Source organism: Mobula birostris, chromosome 7 (assembly GCF_030028105.1).
Source record: "Mobula birostris isolate sMobBir1 chromosome 7, sMobBir1.hap1, whole genome shotgun sequence".
NCBI classification, from domain to species: Eukaryota; Metazoa; Chordata; class Chondrichthyes; order Myliobatiformes; family Myliobatidae; genus Mobula; species Mobula birostris.
Genome location: NC_092376.1, coordinates 60,130,353 through 60,150,827, shown reverse-complemented (window position 1 = coordinate 60,150,827; position 20,475 = coordinate 60,130,353). Strand labels below are relative to the sequence as shown.

General features: G+C 40.7%; 1 protein-coding gene across 1 annotated transcript in view; it reads left to right on the top strand.

The window, feature by feature from the left end:
* Positions 1 to 80: 80 nt before the first annotated feature.
* The window catches only part of eif5b (eukaryotic translation initiation factor 5B), a 60,480-nt gene continuing 40,085 nt past the window's right edge, over positions 81 to 20,475 (top strand). Inside the window, exons 1-5 of the mRNA XM_072263277.1 lie at positions 81 to 203; positions 10,121 to 10,231; positions 10,326 to 10,416; positions 12,118 to 12,754; positions 15,045 to 15,259. Coding sequence (XP_072119378.1) covers positions 169 to 203; positions 10,121 to 10,231; positions 10,326 to 10,416; positions 12,118 to 12,754; positions 15,045 to 15,259 — 1,089 coding nt within the window. The 5' untranslated portion in view covers positions 81 to 168. The remainder of the gene's footprint in view (positions 204 to 10,120; positions 10,232 to 10,325; positions 10,417 to 12,117; positions 12,755 to 15,044; positions 15,260 to 20,475) is intronic.

Here is a 20,475-nt window from a genome sequence, read left to right as displayed (position 1 = left end):
CCGCTCGAATTGTTGACCCTTGAACCTACAGGTGGAGGTTGCTAAACGAGCCAATCAGAACTCGGAGTCTGATGTGCGTCAACGAGTGCCGCGCATGCGCAGACCCGCGCACCTTACCATATGTCTGAAAGAGATTTTAAGAAGTGACAGAAGAAAACTGCGAAGAAGATGGGAAAGAAACAGAAAAACAAGAGCGAGGACAAGTGAGTGTTTAGGCGCCAACAGCCTTGTTGATTCAGAGTAGAAAAGGCAGGCTGTCTGAAGAACGTAGGCATGGAAAGAAAGCTGACCTGGCCGTCTAGGCCACTGCCTGGGTGCTCGGTACTCGAGAACGGACGAGCGAGTCCCTGTTCTTCACTCCAAAGTGACGCAGGCGCTGCAGGCAGGCTGACCGGCATCTTTCCGATTCTAGTTACTGTTCTGTCATTCTGTGGAAATGCCAGAGTTAGAGACCCGTTTCTCACCCCTTTCCCTCTCACCATCTTAATAGCCCTGACGATTTTTTAATCGACACTTAGTTTCCATTGATGACATCTATGCAGCATATTGATAATTCTAGAGCTGGGCGTAATATAGTTATTTTACTCCTTTTCCACCCCTGCCCCATGCCAGGGATCATAAATCATACGATTAAATATTGCCTTTGTGTTTTCTTTGATGCCAACGTTTGAGGTGAAAATTCCAGTGAACTAGCAGTCACAGAATTGAGTTCAGTAAGTAATTCCCCTATTAATTTTATCAGCCATGATTTGTAAATTCTAACCTGAAACTAAACCTTTAGTTAATGAAAGATTTAATAAGGGACGATTGTATCTGATTACACTGATTTTTTTTTCTGAGGTGCTAACAAGGAGTGCTATTGTAGATAGTGCTTTTGTCAAGGCATTGGACAAAATTCTTTGAGAAATTTAAAAGGTATGAAGAAAGGTTTCAAAAGAAAATGACACGTTGGATTTAGAAATGCTTATTGGCATAAAACAAAGAACAATTGTCAGACTAATCATAAGGAATTTTTTAAACTGGAAAACAGAATTTCATAGGGCTCATTGCTGCACCCCACCCCTGTTTTTTTAAGTTCTTATTTTATTGAAATACAGTGCAGAATAGGCCTTCTGGCCCTTTGAGCTATGCTGTCCAGCAATCCCTTGGATTTTAATTTGAGTAGAACCACTGCACAATTTACAATATCAAATTAACCTATCAATCAGTACGTCTTTGAACTGTGGGAAGAAACCTGGAAGAAACTCATGCAGTCGCGGGGAGAACATACAAACTCCTCACAGGCTGAGTTGCTTTTCAACACAGGTCCCCTGTACTGTAAAGCGTTGTGCTTACCACTATACTACCGTACTGCCTCAAATTTCTTGATTCCCATTTATCCAAAAAAGCTATTATGTTTTGAATGTACTCAGCCTCCACAGAGAGAACTCCAAAAGTTTGCAACCCTCTGGGTAAATATGTAAATATGTGCTTTTTGCAATTATATTTTTTTAAATTTGGAGATAGTGTGGTAACAGATCTTTCTGGCCCAACGATCCCATGGCAGCCAATTACACCCATATGACCTATTAACTTGGAATGTGGGAGGAAACTGGAGCACCAGGAGGAAAGCCACGCAGCCATGGGGAGAACGTACAAACTCCTTACAGACAGTGAGGGGAATTGAACCCAGGTCACTGGCACTGTATAGTGTTTTGCATAATTAAGATGCTTGTTGTTGATCCAACAGCGGCACTGTTGAAAGAAGTTCTGAGATGTAGGAATATACCACTTGTTGGCTAGGTATAAAAGTGGCAAATGCAATTCAACATTCAGATTTTTTAGGCAATATTTGGGGGGAGGAAATGACCAATCAAGAGAATGTGTGATGAATGTTAGGATAACAAGAACAGAGAGAGCTTGTAGTGTATGTTCTCTAGTCCTTGAAGGTAACAGGATAGGTAGAGAATAAAAAGGCATGCAACATACTTACATTTGTTGGACCAGACATGAAGTAGAGGAATAAAGGCAGGTTATGCAGAAGTGTATATAAAGCATTAGATTGTCCACGTCTTGAGTATGAGGTGTGTGTGTGTGTGTGTATGTCTGTGAATATGTATATGTGTGTGTGTGGTAGTCATCTGCAACTTTCGTGACATAGGTGACATAGTGGGAAGGTAGAAACACAACATATTTAAAAAGTTTCTAGGCAAGCGGTTGTGGAAGTTGTGGTTGAGAGCAAGGAAGGGAGGATAAACTAAGTTGCTGTGCTTTTGGTTGACAAGGGAATGAATGACTTCCCCTTGTACATTATTTTAAAAACATGGGGCAGAAATATCAGTATTGTTTCAATCCTGAAAGTTGTTGAGTAAATTTTATTGAATTGTTATAAAATCTGTTGCAGTTCACCTGCCTCTATGGATAGAAATTTGTCATACATTTTGGCCTGTATGCAACAATAAACTCATGAACATGGTTCACTAATCTGCCATCTGAAATGATCTATCAGGGTACTCACTCAACCCTGAAAGGTTCTTCACTCAACCTTGGAGCATCAGGTCAGCAAAGATGCATACATCAGCATACTCTTTACTGGTGACAACTTGGCATTCAATACTATGATCCCCTCATAACTAATCAATAAGCTTCAAGGTCTTGGCCTCAGTATCTTCTTGCGCAATTGGAGCCTCTATTTCTTCACTTGCAGACCCCAGTCAGTTTGGATTGGCAACAACATGTACACAACCTTCATCAGCACAAGTGCACCTCAAGTGCGTAGCCCCCTGCTGTGCTCACTTTCTACCCAAGACTGTGTAGCGAAGCACAGCTCCAAAGCCATATTCAAGTTTGCTGAGGTCACCACTTTCATAGGCTGAATCAAAGGTGGCGATGAATCAGCATATAGGAGGGAGATTGATAACCAGACTGAATGGTGCCTTAACAACAACCTCCTACTCAATGTCATTAAAACCAAAGTGCTTCAGGAGGATAAAACCAGAGGTCCATGAGCCAGTCCTTAGAGGTGGAGAGGGTTAACAACTTTAAATTCCTCGGTGTTATTTCAGAGGACCTGTCCTGGGCCCAGCACGTAAGCGTAATTGTGAAGAAAGTACTGCAGCGCCTCTACTTCCTTAGGAGTTTGTGAAAATTCAGCATGACATCTAAAACTTTGACAAACTTCCATGGATGTGTAGTGGAGAGTGTTCTGACGGGCTGCATCACAGCCTGGTATGGAAACACCATTGCCCTTGAACAGAAAATCCTACAAAATGTAGTCAATACTGCCCAGTCCCTCATGGATAAAGCCCTCCCCACTATTGAGCACATCTGTGTGGAGTGTTGGAGTATGAAGGAAAACAGCATCCACCATCAGGAACCCCTAAAACCCAGATCATGCTCTCTTCTTGCTGCTGTCATCAGGAAGAAGGTACAAGAGCTTCAGGGCTCATTCCACCAGGTTCAGGAACAGTTATTACCCCTCAACACACACAAAAAGCTGGAGAAACTCAGCAGGCCAAGCAGCATCTTTGGAAAAAGATAGATGCTGCCTGGCATGCTCAGTTCTTCCAGTGTGTATTGCTCGGATTTCCAACATCTGCAGATTTTCTCTTGTTATTACCCCTCAACCATCAGGCTCTTCAACCAAAGGGGTAACTTCGCTCAACTTCAGTTGCTCCATCGCCGAAATGTTCCAACAACTTGTGGATTCACTTTCGAGGGCTCTTCAACTCATGCTCTTGATATTTATTGCTTATTTATTTATTTATTATTACTTCATCCTTTTTGTATTTGCACACTTTGTTGTCTTTTGCACACTGGTGAACACTCAGTTTGTGCAGTCTTTTATTTATTCTATTCTGGTTATTATTCTGTTGTGAATTAATTTAGTATGCCCGCAAGGAAATGGATCTTAGGGTTGTATATGCTGACAAATATGTACTTTGGTAATAAATTTATTTTGAACTTTGAGCTCAGTTTATGTTCCATAAATTGATAAAAGAAATGATAAGATGAAGAAGGACATTTAAGAAGGAGATTAGGAAGGAAAATAGATTACATGAGATATTTATAAATATATAACACAACATATACACATTAAGAAAGAGGATGTGCTGGAGCTTTTGAAAAGCATTAAGTAAGATAAGTCTCTGGGTCCGGACGAGATATACCCAGGCTACTGTGGGAAGTGAGGGAGGAGATTGTTGAGCCTCTGGCACTGATCTTTGCATCATCAATAGGGATAGGAAAGGTACCAGAGGATTGGAGGGTTGCAAGTGTCCTTCCCTTGTTCAAGAAAGGGAGCAGATATAACCCAGGAAATTGTAGCCTAGTGAGACTAACTTCAGTGGTGGGCAAACTGTTGGAGAAGATCCTTACAGGCAGGATTTATGAGCTTTTGGAGAGACGTAATCTGATTAGGGATGGTCAGCATGGCTTTGTCAAGGCCAGGTCATGTCTTACGAGCCTGATTGAATTCTTTGAGGATGTAACAAAACACATTGAAGTTAGAGCAGTGGATGTAGTGTATATGGATTTCAGTAAGACTTTTGATAAGGTTCCCCATGCAAGGCTCATTTAGAAAGTAAGGAGGCATGGGTTCCAAGGAGACCTTGTATTGTGGATCCAGAATTGGCTTGCCCACAGAAGGCAAAGAGTGGTTGTAGATGGGTCATATTTTGCATGGAGGTCGGTGACCAGTGGTGTGCCTCAGCGATCCGTTCTGGGACCCTTACTCTTCGTGATTTTTATAAATGACCTGGATGAGGAAGTGGAAAGATGGGTTAGTAAGTTTGCTGATGACACAAAGGTTGGACGTGTTGTGGATAGTGTGGAGGGCTGTGAGAGGTTACAGTGGGACATTGATAGGATGCAAAACTGGTTTGAGAAGTGGCAGATAGAATTCAACCCAGATAAGCGAGAAGTGGTTCATTAGGTTGGTCAAATTTGAAGACAGAATATAATAATGGTAAGACTCTTGGCAGTGTGGAGGATCAGGGAGATCTTGGAGTCCATGTCTATAGGACATTCAAAGCTGCTGTGCAGATTGACAGTGTTGTTAAGAAGGCGTATGGTGTGCTGGCCTTCATCAATCGTGAGATTGAGTTCAAGAGCTGTGAGGTAATGTTACAGTTATATAAGACCTTAATTAGACCCCACTTGGAGTAATGTGTTCAGTTCTGGTCACCTCACTGCAGGAAGGATGTGGATAGAGAGAGTGTAGAGAGATTTACAAGGATATTGCCTGGTTTGGAGAGTGTGCCTTATGGGAAAAGGTTGACCTTTTTTCTCCTTGGAGCGATGGAGGATGAGAGGTGATTTTGTAGGGGTGTATAAAATGATGAGAGGCATCGATTGTATGGATAGCCAGAGGCTTGTTCCCAGGGCTGAAATAGCTAAAACAAGGGGGCAAAGTTTTAAGGTGCTTGGAAGTAGCTTCAGAGGGAAGTCAGAGGTAAGTTTTTCATATAGAGAGTGGTGGCTGTGTGGTATGCACTGCCAGCAACGGTGGTAGAGGCAGATACAATAGGGTCTTTTAGGAGACTCTTAGATAGGTACATGGAGCTTAGAAAAATAGAGGGCTATGTGGTAGGGAAATTCTAGGCAGTTTCTAGAGTAGGTTACATGGTCGGCACAATATTGTGGGCCGAAGGGCCTATAATGTGCTGTAGATTTGTTTTATGTTCTATATTAATGGTAGATAATATAAAGGACAATCCTAAAAGATTCTGTAACTATATTAAAAAAACAATAAAGTAGCAAGGGAGAGGATAGACCCCCTTAAGAATCTGTGTGGTAATTTGTGTATTGTGACAAGGGAGATGGGCAAGTACTGAAATGATGACTTTTCTGTACTTACTGTGAAGGACATGGAAGCTAATGAATTCAGGGAAGAAAAAGTGATATTCTGAAACCTACTATTGTCACAAAAAGAGGATGTTTTTGGTCTTAAGGTGCATAAAGGTGAATAAATTACTGGGGCCTGCCTAAGTGTAACCTGTGGGAAGCCAGAGAAGAAATATTTGCATCTTCCTTAGCCATAGGTGAGCTAATGAAAGACTGGAGGGTACCTAATGATGTGCCTTTATTTAAGTAGGGCTCCAAGGATAAACCCACAAGTAGGTGAGTTTTGCATTAGTGGTGGGAAAATTACAGGATAGTTTCTGAGAAGCAGCTTTTGTTTGCATTTGATCAGGGTTTGCATGGGAAATCATGTCTCCTAATTGAACTTTTTGAAGGTGAGCAAGTGATTTAATGAGAGCAGGCAGTAGGCATTGTCTACATGGATTTTGAGCATTGGTTTATTATTGTCACATGTGCCAAGATACAGTGAAATGCATGCCTTGCATACTGTTTGTACAGATCAAATCATTACATAGTGCATTGAGCTTGAATAAGGTAAACAATAACAGCTTAATAAAGCTATTAACTTGGTTTACATGGTAGGCTGATCTAGAAGACTAGAACATAGGATCCTGGATGAACTAGCCAATAGGACACAAAATTGGCTTGGTGGTTGGAGGTGGAGGGTTGTTTTTAAGACTGAGTTGTGAAAGTGGTATGCTTCAGGGTCCCCTATTATTTGCTAGGAGAAATTAATGATTTGGATGAGAATGTTGGTAGCACTGTTAAGTTTGCAGATTAGATGGTGGACATTGTGGAAGGTTATCGAAGGTTACAACAGGATATTGATCAACTATGAAAGTGAGTAAGAAAATGACAGGTGGAATTTGGACAAGAGCAAAGTGATGCATTTTATAAAGTTAAATCAGGACAGGACATGCACAGCAAATGACCAGATCCTGAGTTAGTGTTATTAAATGGAGAAGTCTTGGGGTACAAGTAAATAGTTCCCTAAATGTGGCAGAATAATTGGGGTAGTGAAGATGGCATATGGAATATTTGCCGTAGTGGACGTGGCATTGAGTAGAAGAGTTAGGGGCAACTTGTTATAGTTGTACGAAACATTGTTTAGATTACACTTGCAGTATCGTGTGCAGTTCTGGTTGCCACGCTACAGGAGGGATTTGATTAAGCAAGGAAAGATGCAGAAAAAATTCACAAGGATGTTGCCTGAACTAGAGGGCTTGAGTTATAAGAAAAGATCAGATGGGCTGATACTGCTTTCCCTGAAGCAAAGAGGCCAAGGAATAGTGTTACTGAATTATGATGAGCCTAGGATAGGGTAGAAAATCAGTCTTTTTCCCAGGGTAGGGTAGTCTAAAACTAGAGGCAATAGGTTTAAGATGAGAGGGGAAATAATTAAAGAGGATTTGAGGTTTTTCACACGGGGTAGAGTTGCGTAGATTAGAGAATGTTAATCATAAGGAGAGGTTGGGCAGGTTTGCATTATTTTCTCTGAAGCAAACTGATGGAAGTGCATAAAATTATGAGCGACATATAAATCGTCTTTTTCCCTAGGGTGCAAATATCAAATAATGGAAGGCATAAATTTAAGCTGAGGTCGATGAGGTGTGGGCGAAGTTTTTTTTAAATACAGGTTTTACGCAAGTATTGTGTAAGATTTTTTACCCCCCCCCCCCCCCCCCGTAGGTGAACGTTACACTCTGTCAAGGGATGTGGTGGAAGCAGATATGGTATCAATGTTTGAGACATTTAAGTCTATGTGAACAGATGCGGAAAGGAAGCATATCTATCAATGCAGGCAAAGGGGATTAGTTTAAATTGGCATCACAGTTGGCACAGAAATTGTGTGCTGAGACTATTTCAGTGCTACATGGTTCTATGAAATTAAAACGTAAAACAGTACAGCACAATGCATGCCCTTTGGTCCATGATATTGTGCTGACCTCTTAACCTACTCCACAGTCAATCTTACCCTTATCTACCTCATAGCCATTCATTTTTCCCCATTCAATAGTTAATTAAATGTCCAAAAGTATCTGCTACTACCACCATCCCTGATAGTGCTTTCCACTTAACACTCTATAAAATTAAACTACTTATACTTTCCTCAAATCACCTTAAAATTATACCTTTTTATATTAACCATTGCCTCCCTGGTAAAAAGACGCTGGCTGTCCATTCTTTGCCTCTTATCATCTTGTACACCTCTGTCAAGTCACTTTTCATTCTCCTTTGCTCCAACGAGAAAATCCCTAGCTTGCTTAATATTTGCTCCTAAAACATGCTCCCTAATCCAGGCAGCATCTTGGTAAATCTCTGCACTCTCTATAAAGCTTCCATGTCCTTCATATAATGAGTTGACCGGAATGGAACACAATATTCCAAGTTGATCTAACTAAAGTTTTATAGAGCTGCAACATTACCTCATGCTCTTGAACCTCCCAACTAATGAAGTCCAACATTCCAGAGGCCTTCTTACACACTTTATCAACTTGTGCAACAACTTTGAGGAATCTATGGATGGGGACCCCATCTATAGATTCCTCTACTCTGCTAAGATTTTTGGAATTAATCTTGTACTTTGTCTTCAAGTTTGATCTACCAAAGTGTATCACTTTATACTTCTCCAGATTAAGCTCCTATTGCTACTTAGCCTAACTCTGCTCAAAATTTCCTCACAAGACATGCTTTCTAATCTAGGCAGCATCTTGTAAATCTCCTGTGCACCCTCTATAAAGCTTCCATGTCCTTCCAGAACTAAATACAATGTCCTGATGTAACCTATGACGATCCACAACACCACTAACCTTTGTGTCATCTGGAAGCTTACTAACCTACCCCTCCACTTCCTCATCCAAGTATTTATGTAATAAAGAGCCGGGGTCCTAGAACAAATCCCTGCAGAACACCACTGGTCACACACCTCCAGGCAGAATATGCTGCATGTACTATCACCCTTTGCCTTCTGTGTGCAAATCTATTCCGAATTCGTTCAGCTAGATTCTCCTGGATATCATGCCTCCTGACTTTCTGAATGAGCCCACCATGGTGAACATTGTCACATGCCTTCCTAAAATCCAAATATACTTCATCCACTGCTCGACTTTCATCATTACTTCCTCGAAGAATTCATTAAGGGTTTGTGAGCATGCCCTGCCCCTCATAAAGCCATGCCTACTATCCCTAATCAGACTATGCTTCTTTAAATGCTTACAAATCTTTTCTCTAAGAGCCCTCTTAAATAATTTGCCCTCCACTGATGTAAGATTCACTGGTCTATAACTCCTAGGATTATCCCTTTTATCAATCTTGAACTAAGGAATAACTTTTGCCAACCTCCAATCTTCTGGTATTGCTCCTGTGGCCAGTGAGGTGCAAATGCTTCCCATAGTAATCTGGGATATAACTCGTCTTGCCTGGGAACTTACTTATCCTAATATTTTTCGAAAGTTTCAACACAGTGTAGCTGTTCTACATTGACCTCACATTTCTTCAAGGTCCCTCTCACTGGTGAATACTGAAGCAAGTATCTATTAAGGACTTCCCTAGCTCCTGTTCGTGACATATGTTTCCTTTTTTATTCCGGATTATTCCTACCATCACCCTAATTATCCTCCTATTCTTCACATACATCTGGAATGTCCCTGGGTTTTGTTAATCCTATTTTCTTAATACTTTTACAAAAATCAATGGAGGCCAGTCAATTTCACAAGCCAAGTTGGAAAAATTTTTATTTGATGGGGTTTTCAATATTACGGTATAAAAAAGGGTATATGGAGTTGAAATACACATCAGCAATGATACAGTTGAATCACTGATGGAAGGATTATTTGATTGACCTGCTTCCATTCCTGAGTTCCTTTTGCTTAGCTGTAATTAAAAAAAAATTCAATGGTGAGCATGCTGTCTTATCACCAACAGCATTTTTGAATACTGAAATATGTTTGATTCAGTTTTGCCATAAAAGAAAGTGATAAAGGGAGTCAGTCTTTTTTCATTAGGGCAAAATTTTAATTGTAGAGATGCAGGGGTGGGTTTTCAACATCTGAGGATTTTTAAATTATTGACTCTTGTAATACTGCTTGCCTAGAAGCTAGTATATTACTCTTTTTGCTTTTTATAAAATTCTTCCCAGTTTGAAGTACTCTAAAACTAATCTTAAACCATGGAGTAGTTCTGATATTTTTGCTTTCTTAGGCTAGTATCAATTTAGGAATTCTACGCAGTACTCCAAGAAATTTGCAAATATTTTTAATTTGTATGTTTTTATTCCTAGTGCTAAAGATGACATTGAAATTGACATTGATACTTTGGCAGCAGAGATTGAAGGAGCAGGAGCTCCCAAACCTAAAGCTGGAGGCAAAAAGAAGAAGAAGAAGGAATTTGAGTAAATATGAATTTGTTTTGTATTTGGTCATTTTTTTATAATTTTTGTTTTCATTAATAAAAAAAACTTGGTTTTCCTTGTTATCAAATTCCAGGGAAGATGATATACTGAAAGAACTTGAAGAGTTGTCTCTAGAGAGCCAAGGGAAAAAGGATGATGATGAAACTGCTAAATCTTCAGGAAAAGTAAATGCTTAGCTTTTTGATTTTCGTTATTTGTAGAGTTTATTTTCTGGAGTACAAAGTCTCTATAAAAATCTGTCTCTTTAAACTACACAGTTTCTACCACGAAGATTTCTGCATGTTAGTAAGAACAGCTCAAAATTTCAAAACCATTCAGGACAAAACAGTTGCTTTGTTACCACAACCAGTGCACTGTGTTTGCAGTTTATCCCATGAATAAGATGAACAGCAGTGGCCTGCCAAGTCTTCAGTTACCATTTAAAGCTTTTGAAACCTACTGACCTGTTGACCTTTGGCTGCTGTGCTTCGTGGCTGTGAACTTTGCAGTGATTTACTTCGCTAATATGATGAACTGAATACTGAGGCTTTGGGCCTACTTTGAGCAGCTCCAGGGTTTTGGATCTCAGAACTCAGTTTGGTTCGGAATGCTGCTGCTGTTACTCCCTTCGGTTGTTTGCATGTTTTGTTTCTTTTTTCTTTCTCTGTGGGCATTGGGGGTTGGTCTTGTTTTTATTTTTAAATTTTTTTTGAATTGACTTCTTTCGGGTTCCTTGCTTTGCGATTGCCTGTAAGCAAACAAATCTCAAGGTTGTATAATTTATACATTCATTGATAATAAATGCACTTTGAATCATTGAATCAGTGGGAAGTTCCCCCACATTCAAGTTGCTATCTAAGATGAACCTCATTGGAAAAGTAATTATAATATTTTACCAGATAGTCAAAGGCATTTCAAGGTCAGTAGTAACTACTGGCTTTGTTCATACTGATTACCGACCTACCTTGCATTGACCCTAAAATAAGATTTTCTTGCTGCTTGTTTGTTTTTCCAGGTAACTCCATCCGTGTGGCATATGTTATAGAAAAGTCCTTTGAGCAGAGAACAGCATAGAATTGTTGAATAATTGGTGGTCATAGCAAGGACAGAGTCACACCAACTCTCGAAAAGAGCTACTCATTAATGCTTAAACCCTTCTCCATTTGTTCTAATGCCTTCCCTCCCTTGCCTTGCAAATTCTTCTTAACCATATTTTTATCCATTTTCTTCATGAAGGTCACTTCTAATCAAACCATAAGACTGGAAACATAACCACCTGGAAATAGTTAACTATTGTGGTCCATGCTATGGTGAAATGTAATACTTTTGGGGATAAACTGGTTACAGATAATCCACCATCGTCCTTGCAGCATGATTTGTAATTTTGAAGGAGCTGATTAACAAGGTTTTCTATCTTGTTTTAGCATTTGTACACATCTACCAATTATCCTTGGATGGCCTTGGCCTCAATCTATTAGCTATCCCTTTCCCCACCCTTTCTGTACCTTAAAGCTAATGTGTTTTCTCTTTTGCAATTGTGATGAAGGATCTTTGACTTGGAAGCATTAACTCATCCTCTGCTACTCAACATACTGAGTGTTTCCATTATTTTTTTATTTCTGTATTCTGGCACCTGCATTTTTATTTGATTCTGGGTGAAGTAATCAAGCTAAGACTAGTTTAACAGAAAGTGATTCGGAGCTCATGCTGTTCCAGAATTGCTTGCACACCCTTCCCTCATCTCCACACCACATCCCTCTGTACAACCTTCCAGCAATTTGATCTTATGAGCTATGTCAGGTAGTGCTGAGTGTAGTTTTTCATTTCCTTTCTGGTATAAGGTACTATTTTTATTGATTTCATTCAATAATCTTTTATCTTGACAGAAAGAGGAAAAAAGTAATGAGCTTAAACCAGCGAATAAAAAAGATAAGAAGAAAAAGACTCTGAAAAGCCAAAAATCTAGTTTTGATGATGATGAAGTGGAACAAGAGGTGGAACTACCAAAAGCCAAGGGTCAGAAGCAGAAATCCGATCAATCTGATGATGATGAATTGGGTGTAAAAGTTAATAGGAAGAATCAGCGACTTCAGCAAAGTCTGGAACTTTCAGAAAATGAGGAACTTGAAACTAAGAATCATCAAAAGTCTGTCAAAGACAGTGATGAGGAACTTGATGAGTTTCCTCAAAATAAGAAGGAAAAGAAAAATCAAAAAGGTAATCGCCCCAAGAAAGGTGAAAGCGATGAAGAGGATGCAGAAGACGCTTCATTTAAATTGAAAACAGCTGCTCAAAAGAAAGCCGAAAAGAAAGAAAGGGAACGCAAGAAACGTGAGGAGGAAAAAGCAAAGCTTCGAAAGCAGAAAGAAAAAGAAGATGCTGAACGCCAGAGAAGGGAAACTGAACTGGAATCTAAACCTCAAAAAGATGCAGTTGATCTTGCTTCTAAAAAAGAGAGTGAAAAATCAAGTGTTACTCCAAACACTGAAGTTAAAGGAATTGATGACACAGGAGGCGCTGAAGGTATTATTTTTCCCATTTGATTGATGAATAGGTTCCAAAAACAAAATAGTTCAGTAGCTGGAACACTAAAGTAACAAAAATTTTGGAAATTCTGAGTAGATACTATAAAAATCTATGGAGAGAGAAAACTGATAACAATTGAGTTCCATGAAGTGATTCAGAAAGGAAGCTGGATGAATCTGAGAGGGTGGTTATGCATGATGTGTGATTTATATGGTGTTTACCTCCCCCCGCCCCCATACCAGTTCCTCCACCTTTTGATGATACATTAACTAGAAAATTGAGCTCTTAAAATGTGCAGCGTAGATTGCATTCATAACAATTTTCTGATTTTAAATAAAAATAATATAAAACCAAATAATATTAAGACAGTTGTCTCAAAGGAGTATATATTAAAGAGGATATGAAGAGAGAGTTTGGGAAAGATTCAGTAAAAACAGATATTGCAGAAACTTGAATGGAAGTGGCAGAAACTGTAGGTGCGAAGTGTTAGAAAAAAGGAAATATCTTTGAAGCAAGATCAGGGTTGCTGAGTATAGGAATGTGTTTACCTGTTGGATTCATTATTCAGACATATATGACTCCTTTATGGGTGGATTTGGAGAAAAACTCGGTGAAAGGGTATTCCTTGGCCTCTTTACTGGGAGCTCTTCCTCCTTTTCTGCTCTCTAAGATAGGTAGACAAGACCTTAATCCCATTATTAAAGATACAGTAAGAATTTGGTTTCAGTTTCGCAGATTTTTTGAATTAAATAATTTTGTCCTTTCTAGTAAAATATAACTTTTTTTTAAACTATCAATTTTAGATCAGGCTTTTTTAATTTGGAAAACCAAAGGAATAATAACTTTTTTGGGTTTGTTTATAGGGAATTGTTTAATGTCTTTTACTCAGCTAGCGGATAAATTTGATTTATTCAATGCACATTTTTTTAGGTATTTACAAATTAGGAATTTTTTACGTACTTTGCTTTCAAGTTATCCCTCCGCTTATCCATCTAATATAACAGATACCCTCTTCCAGGTTAAACCACTCCAAACAGGATTAATAGCTACAATTTATAAATGGTTATTGAATTTATAAATGATATCTAACGATAAAATTAAAGCTGCCTGGGAATTGGAATTTCAGGAGTTACTTTCAGATAATCAATGGAGTAAAATTTTTCATCTGGTAAATACTTCATCTATTTGTGCCTGTCATTCCTTGATACAGTTCAGGGTAGTGCATCGGACACATATGTCATAGGATAAATTAGCTGGTATTTTTCCAAATATTAATCCTATTTGTGATAGATGTATTACTCAGGTGGCCACTTTAACACACATGTTTTGGTCTTGCATAAAGTTGGAGAATTTTTGGAAAGATATTTTTAAAACCTTATCAAAAGTGCTGGATCTGGATTTACAACCAAACTTATTTACAGCTATTTTTGGGATTATTCCATCGGAAACAGAATATACTCCTGCTTCTGCTCAGTGGATGATAGCCTCTTCAACCTTATTGGCTAGGAAAGCCATTTTACTCAAATGGAACAACCCTAACCCTCCTACCGCCTTTTATTGGCTTTCCTCTATCATGTCCTGTTTAAGTCTAGAGAAAATAAGAAGTCGAACATTGGATACATCCTTTAAATTTGAAGAGATCTGGCAACCTTTTTTATTCAATATTTCCACTGATCTGATTGTTGTACTGGTTCTCTTCCAGCTATTTTTTCAGAACCTTGGATTTGATCAGAGAGTCTCTCTTCTCTTGGTTTTTCTCTCAGGATGGACTGCCCAGTCCTTTTTTTCTCTGTGTTCAGAGCAGTGAGGTTTTTTTGCTTTTTTTAATATAAATATTTCTAATAGTCCTTCCTTTCTTCATAAATTGATGAGGAGAATGAATTACATTCTTTTTTTCCTGTATTATACATTCTATTTCAAATTTATACTTAGTAGATCAGCACTGTGTGATTCTGATATTTTTTATTTTGCCTTCTGTATGTACTGTTATTGACATATATACCAGAGATATTCTCCTCCTGTTTGTATACACAATTTTTCTTTAAAATCAATAAAAAGATTGAAAGAAAAAATGAAAAAAGGAATGTGTCAGACCACTTACTTCCCCCATTACATCCCCAGCTGTATCCCTGTATCCCATAGGTGTCCTAAAGAGACATTGTGGTGTGAGAGTACTGATCCTGTGTTACCATAATGGCCATGATGTCTGGAAAATATGAAATCAAATGTTAAATCATGTGAACTGAAAGATTGAGTTCAGAGTAACAGCTTTGGTTATAATTTGCAGGTGAAGAAAATGAAGGGGAGAAAAAGAAAAAAGACAAAAAGAAAAAGAAGGAAAAGGATGAAAAAGAAAAGAAGAAAGCAGGTCCTAGTAAAGCTACAGTAAAAGCAATGCAAGAAGCACTTGCAAGGTTAAAAGAAGAGGAAGAAAGACAAAAAAGAGAGGAGGAAGAACGTTTAAAACGGTTGGAAGAATTGGAAGCCAAGCGTTTGGAACAAGTATGTTCTTTCAAATTAACTAGCTATGTTGACATTTTTTTGTGAAAAGGCAGTGAATAGTTAGTTAATTTTCAATCTAAATTCAAGATTGTTTAATGTCATCTATAAAGGAGAACAAAATAATTGTTACTCTGGATCTGATGCAGCACAAAAGTACATAAGATGAAGAATACAATATTAAAAAACTAATGTAAATACATTGTTTTTGTATGTTTCTGCATAAATATGATCTTCACAAGTCTTAAAACTAGATAGAGAACCCAATTAAACAAAGCATAAAAAAGTTATACTTTTTCGTTTATTTATTGCGAAAAATGATCCAATATCACATGTATTTGTTGGAAAAAGTATGTGAACCTTGGCTTTCAGTAACTGGTGTGATCCCCTTGTCAGCAATAACTTAATCCAGACGAGTCTGGCAACTGTTGATCAGTCCTGCACATCAGCTTGGAGGAATTTCAGGCCATTCCTCCTTACAAAACTGCTTCAATTCTGGGATGTTGGTGGGCTTCCTTGAATGAACTGCTTGCTTCAGGTCCTTCTACAGCATTTCTTTAGGGTTAAGTTCAGAACTTTGCCTCGGCCATTCCAAAACATGAAATTTCTTCTGCTTTAACCATTCTTTGGTAGTCTGATTTGTGAGTTCAGGGTCGTTCTGTTGCTGCATGACCCACTTTCTCTTGAGCTTCAGTTCGCAAATAGATACACTGACATTTTCCTGTAGAATTTGCTGGTACAATTCAGAATTCATAGTTCCATCAATGATGGCATGCCGTCCTGGTCCCAAGGCAGCAAAGCAGGCCCAAACCATGACACTGCCACCACCATGTTTCACAGATGGGATGATGTTCTTACGTTGGAATGCTGTGTTTGCTTTTTGCCAAACATAACACTTCTCTTTAAGCCAAAAAGTTCCATTTTGGACGTACATCCACAGAGCATTCTTCCAATAGCCTTCTGACTTATCCATGTGGCTTTCTTCTTGCAATCCTGCCATGCACACCTCTGTTGTTCAGTGTTTGCCTGATGGTAGACTCATGAACACCGACATTAGTCAATGCAAGAGAAGTCTGCAGTTCCTTAGATGTTACCCTGGAGTTCTTTGTGATCTCTTGGAATATTGCACCTGCTGCTCTTGGATGGCCTTTTGTTGGTCAACCACTCCTGGTGAGAGTAACAACGGTGTTGAATTTCCTCCATTTGTACACCATCTGCCTGACTGTGGGTTGGTGGAGCCCAAACTCTTTAGAAATGGTTTTGTATCCTTTTCCTGCCCGGTTAGCATCAACAGCTTTTTTTCTGAGGCCCTCAGAAATCTCCTTTGATCAAGGCATGGCACAGTTCCTAAAACCTGTGTGGTGAATATCAACCTTTGATAGCGAAGACCCAGGTTTATGTTCTTTAAATAGGGCAGGGCCTCCCCCACTCACACCTGATTGTCATCCCATTGATTGAAACACCTGACTCTAATTTCCCCTGTAAATGAACTAATAATCCTAGAGGTTCACATACCTTTTCCAACAAATACCTGTATTATTGGATCTTTTTTCTCAATAAATAAATAAATGAACAAGTGTAAATTTTTTTGTGGTATTTATTTAATTTGGCTCTCTTTATCTCGTTTTAGGACTTGCATAAAGATCTGATCACATTTTAGGTCATATTTATGCAGAAATAGAAAAAATTCTACAAGGTTCACAAACTTTATAGCACCACTGTAGCAAAGGTTGGGGTGGGAGTGGAATGGACAATTAATCGGAGGGAGTCACTCTTTCTAACCAAAGAGGTGTTCTGCAATGCAGGCATCCAGTATGTATTTCATTCCCCTAATGTAGAGGTCACTACTTTCTGAGCACTGAATGAAGAATATCAAATTGGAAGAAGTACAAGTAAATCTGCGCTTCACCTTTTTTTAAAAAAGTGGTTGCGATTTGAGTGATGAGGATAATGGCCGGTTGTTTTATTTGCTGCGTTTGCAAACTAATCTGCCATGTGAAATAAATTGGGTATTGGTGACAGTGAGCCGGAGTGTCTTCTGGCTGACAATCTCATCAGAATGCCGTGAGAGCAAAATGTGGCTGGTGGTGACATCAACTTAAAGGTGTTGGATGTGATGGCTTGTTGTATATAAGATGTAATCGGACAATCCAAGGCTTGTGTTAATCACGCAAACAACAGGAGTTCTGCAGATGCTGGGAATTCAAGCAACACACATCAAAGTTGCTGGTGAATGCAGCAGGCCAGGCAGCATCTCTAGGAAGAGGTACAGTCGATGTTTCAGGCCGAGACCCTTCGTCAGGACTAACTGAAGGAAGAGTTAGTAAGAGATTTGAGAGGGGGAGGGAGAGATCCAAAATGATAGGAGAAGACAGGAGGGGGAGGGATGGAGCCAAGAGCTAGACAGGTGATTGGCAAAGGGGATATGAGAGGATCATGGGGCAGGAGGTCCGGGAAGAAAGACGGGGCAGGGGGGAACCCAGAGGATGGGCAAGGGGTATAGTCAGAGGGACAGAGGGAGAAAAAGGAGAGTGAGAGAAAGAATGTGTGTATAAAAATAAATAACAGATGGAGTACGAGGGGGAGGTGGGGCATTAGCGGAAGTTAGAGAAGTCGATGTTCATGCCATCAGGTTGAAGGGTACCCAGATGGAATATAAGATGTTGTTCCTCCAACCTGAGTGTAGCTTCATCTTTACAGTAGAGGAGGCTGTGGATAGACATGTCAGAATGGGAATGGGATGTGGAATTAAAATGTGTGGCCACTGGGAGATCCTGCTTTCTCTGGTGGATAGAGCGTAGGTATTCAGCAAAGCAGTCTCCCAGTCTGCGTCGGGTCTCGCCAATATATAGAAGGCCACATCAGGAGCACCAGACACAGTATATCACCCCAGCCGACTCACAGGTGAAGTGTCGCCTCACCTGGAAGGACTGTTTGGGGCCCTGAATGGTGGTAAGGGAGGAAGTGTAAGGAAGGGCATGTGTAGCACTTGTTCTGCTTACAAGGATAAGTGCCAGGAGGGAGATCAGTGGGGAGGGATGGGGGGGACGAATGGGCAAGGGAGTCACGTAGGGAGCGATCCCTGCAGAAAGTGGGGGGGGGGAGAGGGAAAGATGTGCTTAGTGGTGGGATCCCGTTGCAGGTGGCGGAAGTTACGGAGAATAATACGTTGGACCCGGAGGCTGGTGGGGTGGTAGGTGAGGACCAGGGGAACCCTATTTCTAGTGGGGTGGCGTGAGGATGGTGTGAGAGCAGATGTACGTGAAATGGGGAGATGCGTTTGAGAGCAGAGTTGATAGTGGAGGAAGGGAAGCCCCTTTCTTTAAAAAACGAAGACATCTCCCTTGTCCTAGAATGAAAAGCCTCATCCTGAGAGCAGATGCGGCAGAGACGGAGGAATTGCGAGAAGGGGATGGCGTTTTTGCAAGAGACAGGGTGAGAAGAGGAATAGTCCAGATAGCTGTGAGAGTCAGTAGGCTTATAGTAGACATCAGTGGATAAGCTGTCTCCAGAGACAGAGACAGAAAGACCTAGAAAGGGGAGGGAGGTGTCGGAAATGGACCAGGTAAACTTGAGGACAGGGTGAAAGTTGGAGGCAAAGTTAATAAAGTCAATGAGTTCTGCATGCGTGCAGGAGGCAGCGCCAATGCAGTCGTCGATGTAACGAAGGAAAAGTGGGGGACATATACCAGAATAGGCACGGAACATAGATTGTTCCACAAAGCCAACAAAAAGGCAGGCATAGCTAGGACCCATGCGGGTGCCTATAGCTACGCCTTTAGTTTAGAGGAAGTGGGAGGAGCCAAAGGAGAAATTATTAAGAGTAAGGACTAATTCCGCTGGACGGAAGAGAGTGGTGGTAGAGGGGAACTGATTAGGTCTGGAATCCAAAAAGAAGCGGAGAGCTTTGTGACCTTTGAGACCTTCCTGATGGGGAATGGAAGTACATAGGGACATTTCTCCTTTGGCTCCTCCCACTTCCTCCAAACTAAAGGTGTAGCTATGGGCACCCGCATGGGTCCTAGCTATGCCTGCCTTTTTGTTGGCTTTGTGGAACAATCTATGTTCCGTGCCTATTCTGGTATCTGCCCCCCACTTTTTCTTCGCTACATTGACGACTGCATTGGCACTGCTTCCTGTACGCATGCTGAGCTCGTTGACTTTATTAACTTTGCCTCCAACTTTCACCCTGCCCTCAAGTTTACCTGGTCCATTTCTGACACCTCCCTCCCCTTTCTAGATCTTTCTGTCTCTGTCTCTGGAGACAGCTTATCCACTGATGTCTACTATAAGCCTACTGACTCTCACAGCTATCTGGACTATTCCTTTTCTCACCCTGTCTCTTGCAAAAACGCCATCCCCTTCTCGCAATTCCTCCGTCTCCGCCACATCTACTCTCAGGATGAGGCTTTTCATTCTAGGACGAGGGAGATGTCCTCGTTTTTTAAAGAAAGGGGCTTCCCTTCCTCCACTATCAACTCTGCTCTCAAACGCATCTCCCCCATTTCACGTACATCTGCTCTCACACCATCCTCCCGCCACCCCACTAGAAATAGGGTTCCCCTGGTCCTCACCTACCACCCCACCAGCCTCCGGGTCCAACATATTATTCTCCGTAACTTCCGCCACCTGCAACGGGATCCCACCACTAAGCACATCTTTCCCTCCCCCCCCCCCCCTCTGCTTTCTGCAGGGATCGCTCTCTAGGCGACACCCTTGTCCATTCGTCCCCCCCATCCCTCCCCACTGGTCTCCCTCCTGGCACTTATCCTTGTAAGTGGAACAAGTGCTACAAATGCCCTTACACTTCCTCCCTTACCACCATTCAGGGCCCCAAACAGTCTTTCCAGGTGAGGCGACACTTCACCTGTGAGTCGGCTGGGGTGATATACTGCGTCCAGTGCTCCTGATGTGGCCTTCTATATATTGGCGAGACCCGACGCAGACTGGGAGACCGCTTTGCTGAACACCTACGCTCTGTCCGCCAGAGAAAGCAGCTTCTCCCAGTGGCCACACATTTTAATTCCACATCCCATTCCCATTCTGACATGTCTATCCACGGCCTCCTCTACTGTAAAGATGAAGCCACACTCAGGTTGGAGGAACAACACCTTATATTCCGTCTGGGTAGCTTCCAACCTGATGGCATGAACATCGACTTCTCTAAAGTCCGCTAATGCCCCACCTCCCCCTCGTACCCCATCTTTTATTTATTTTTA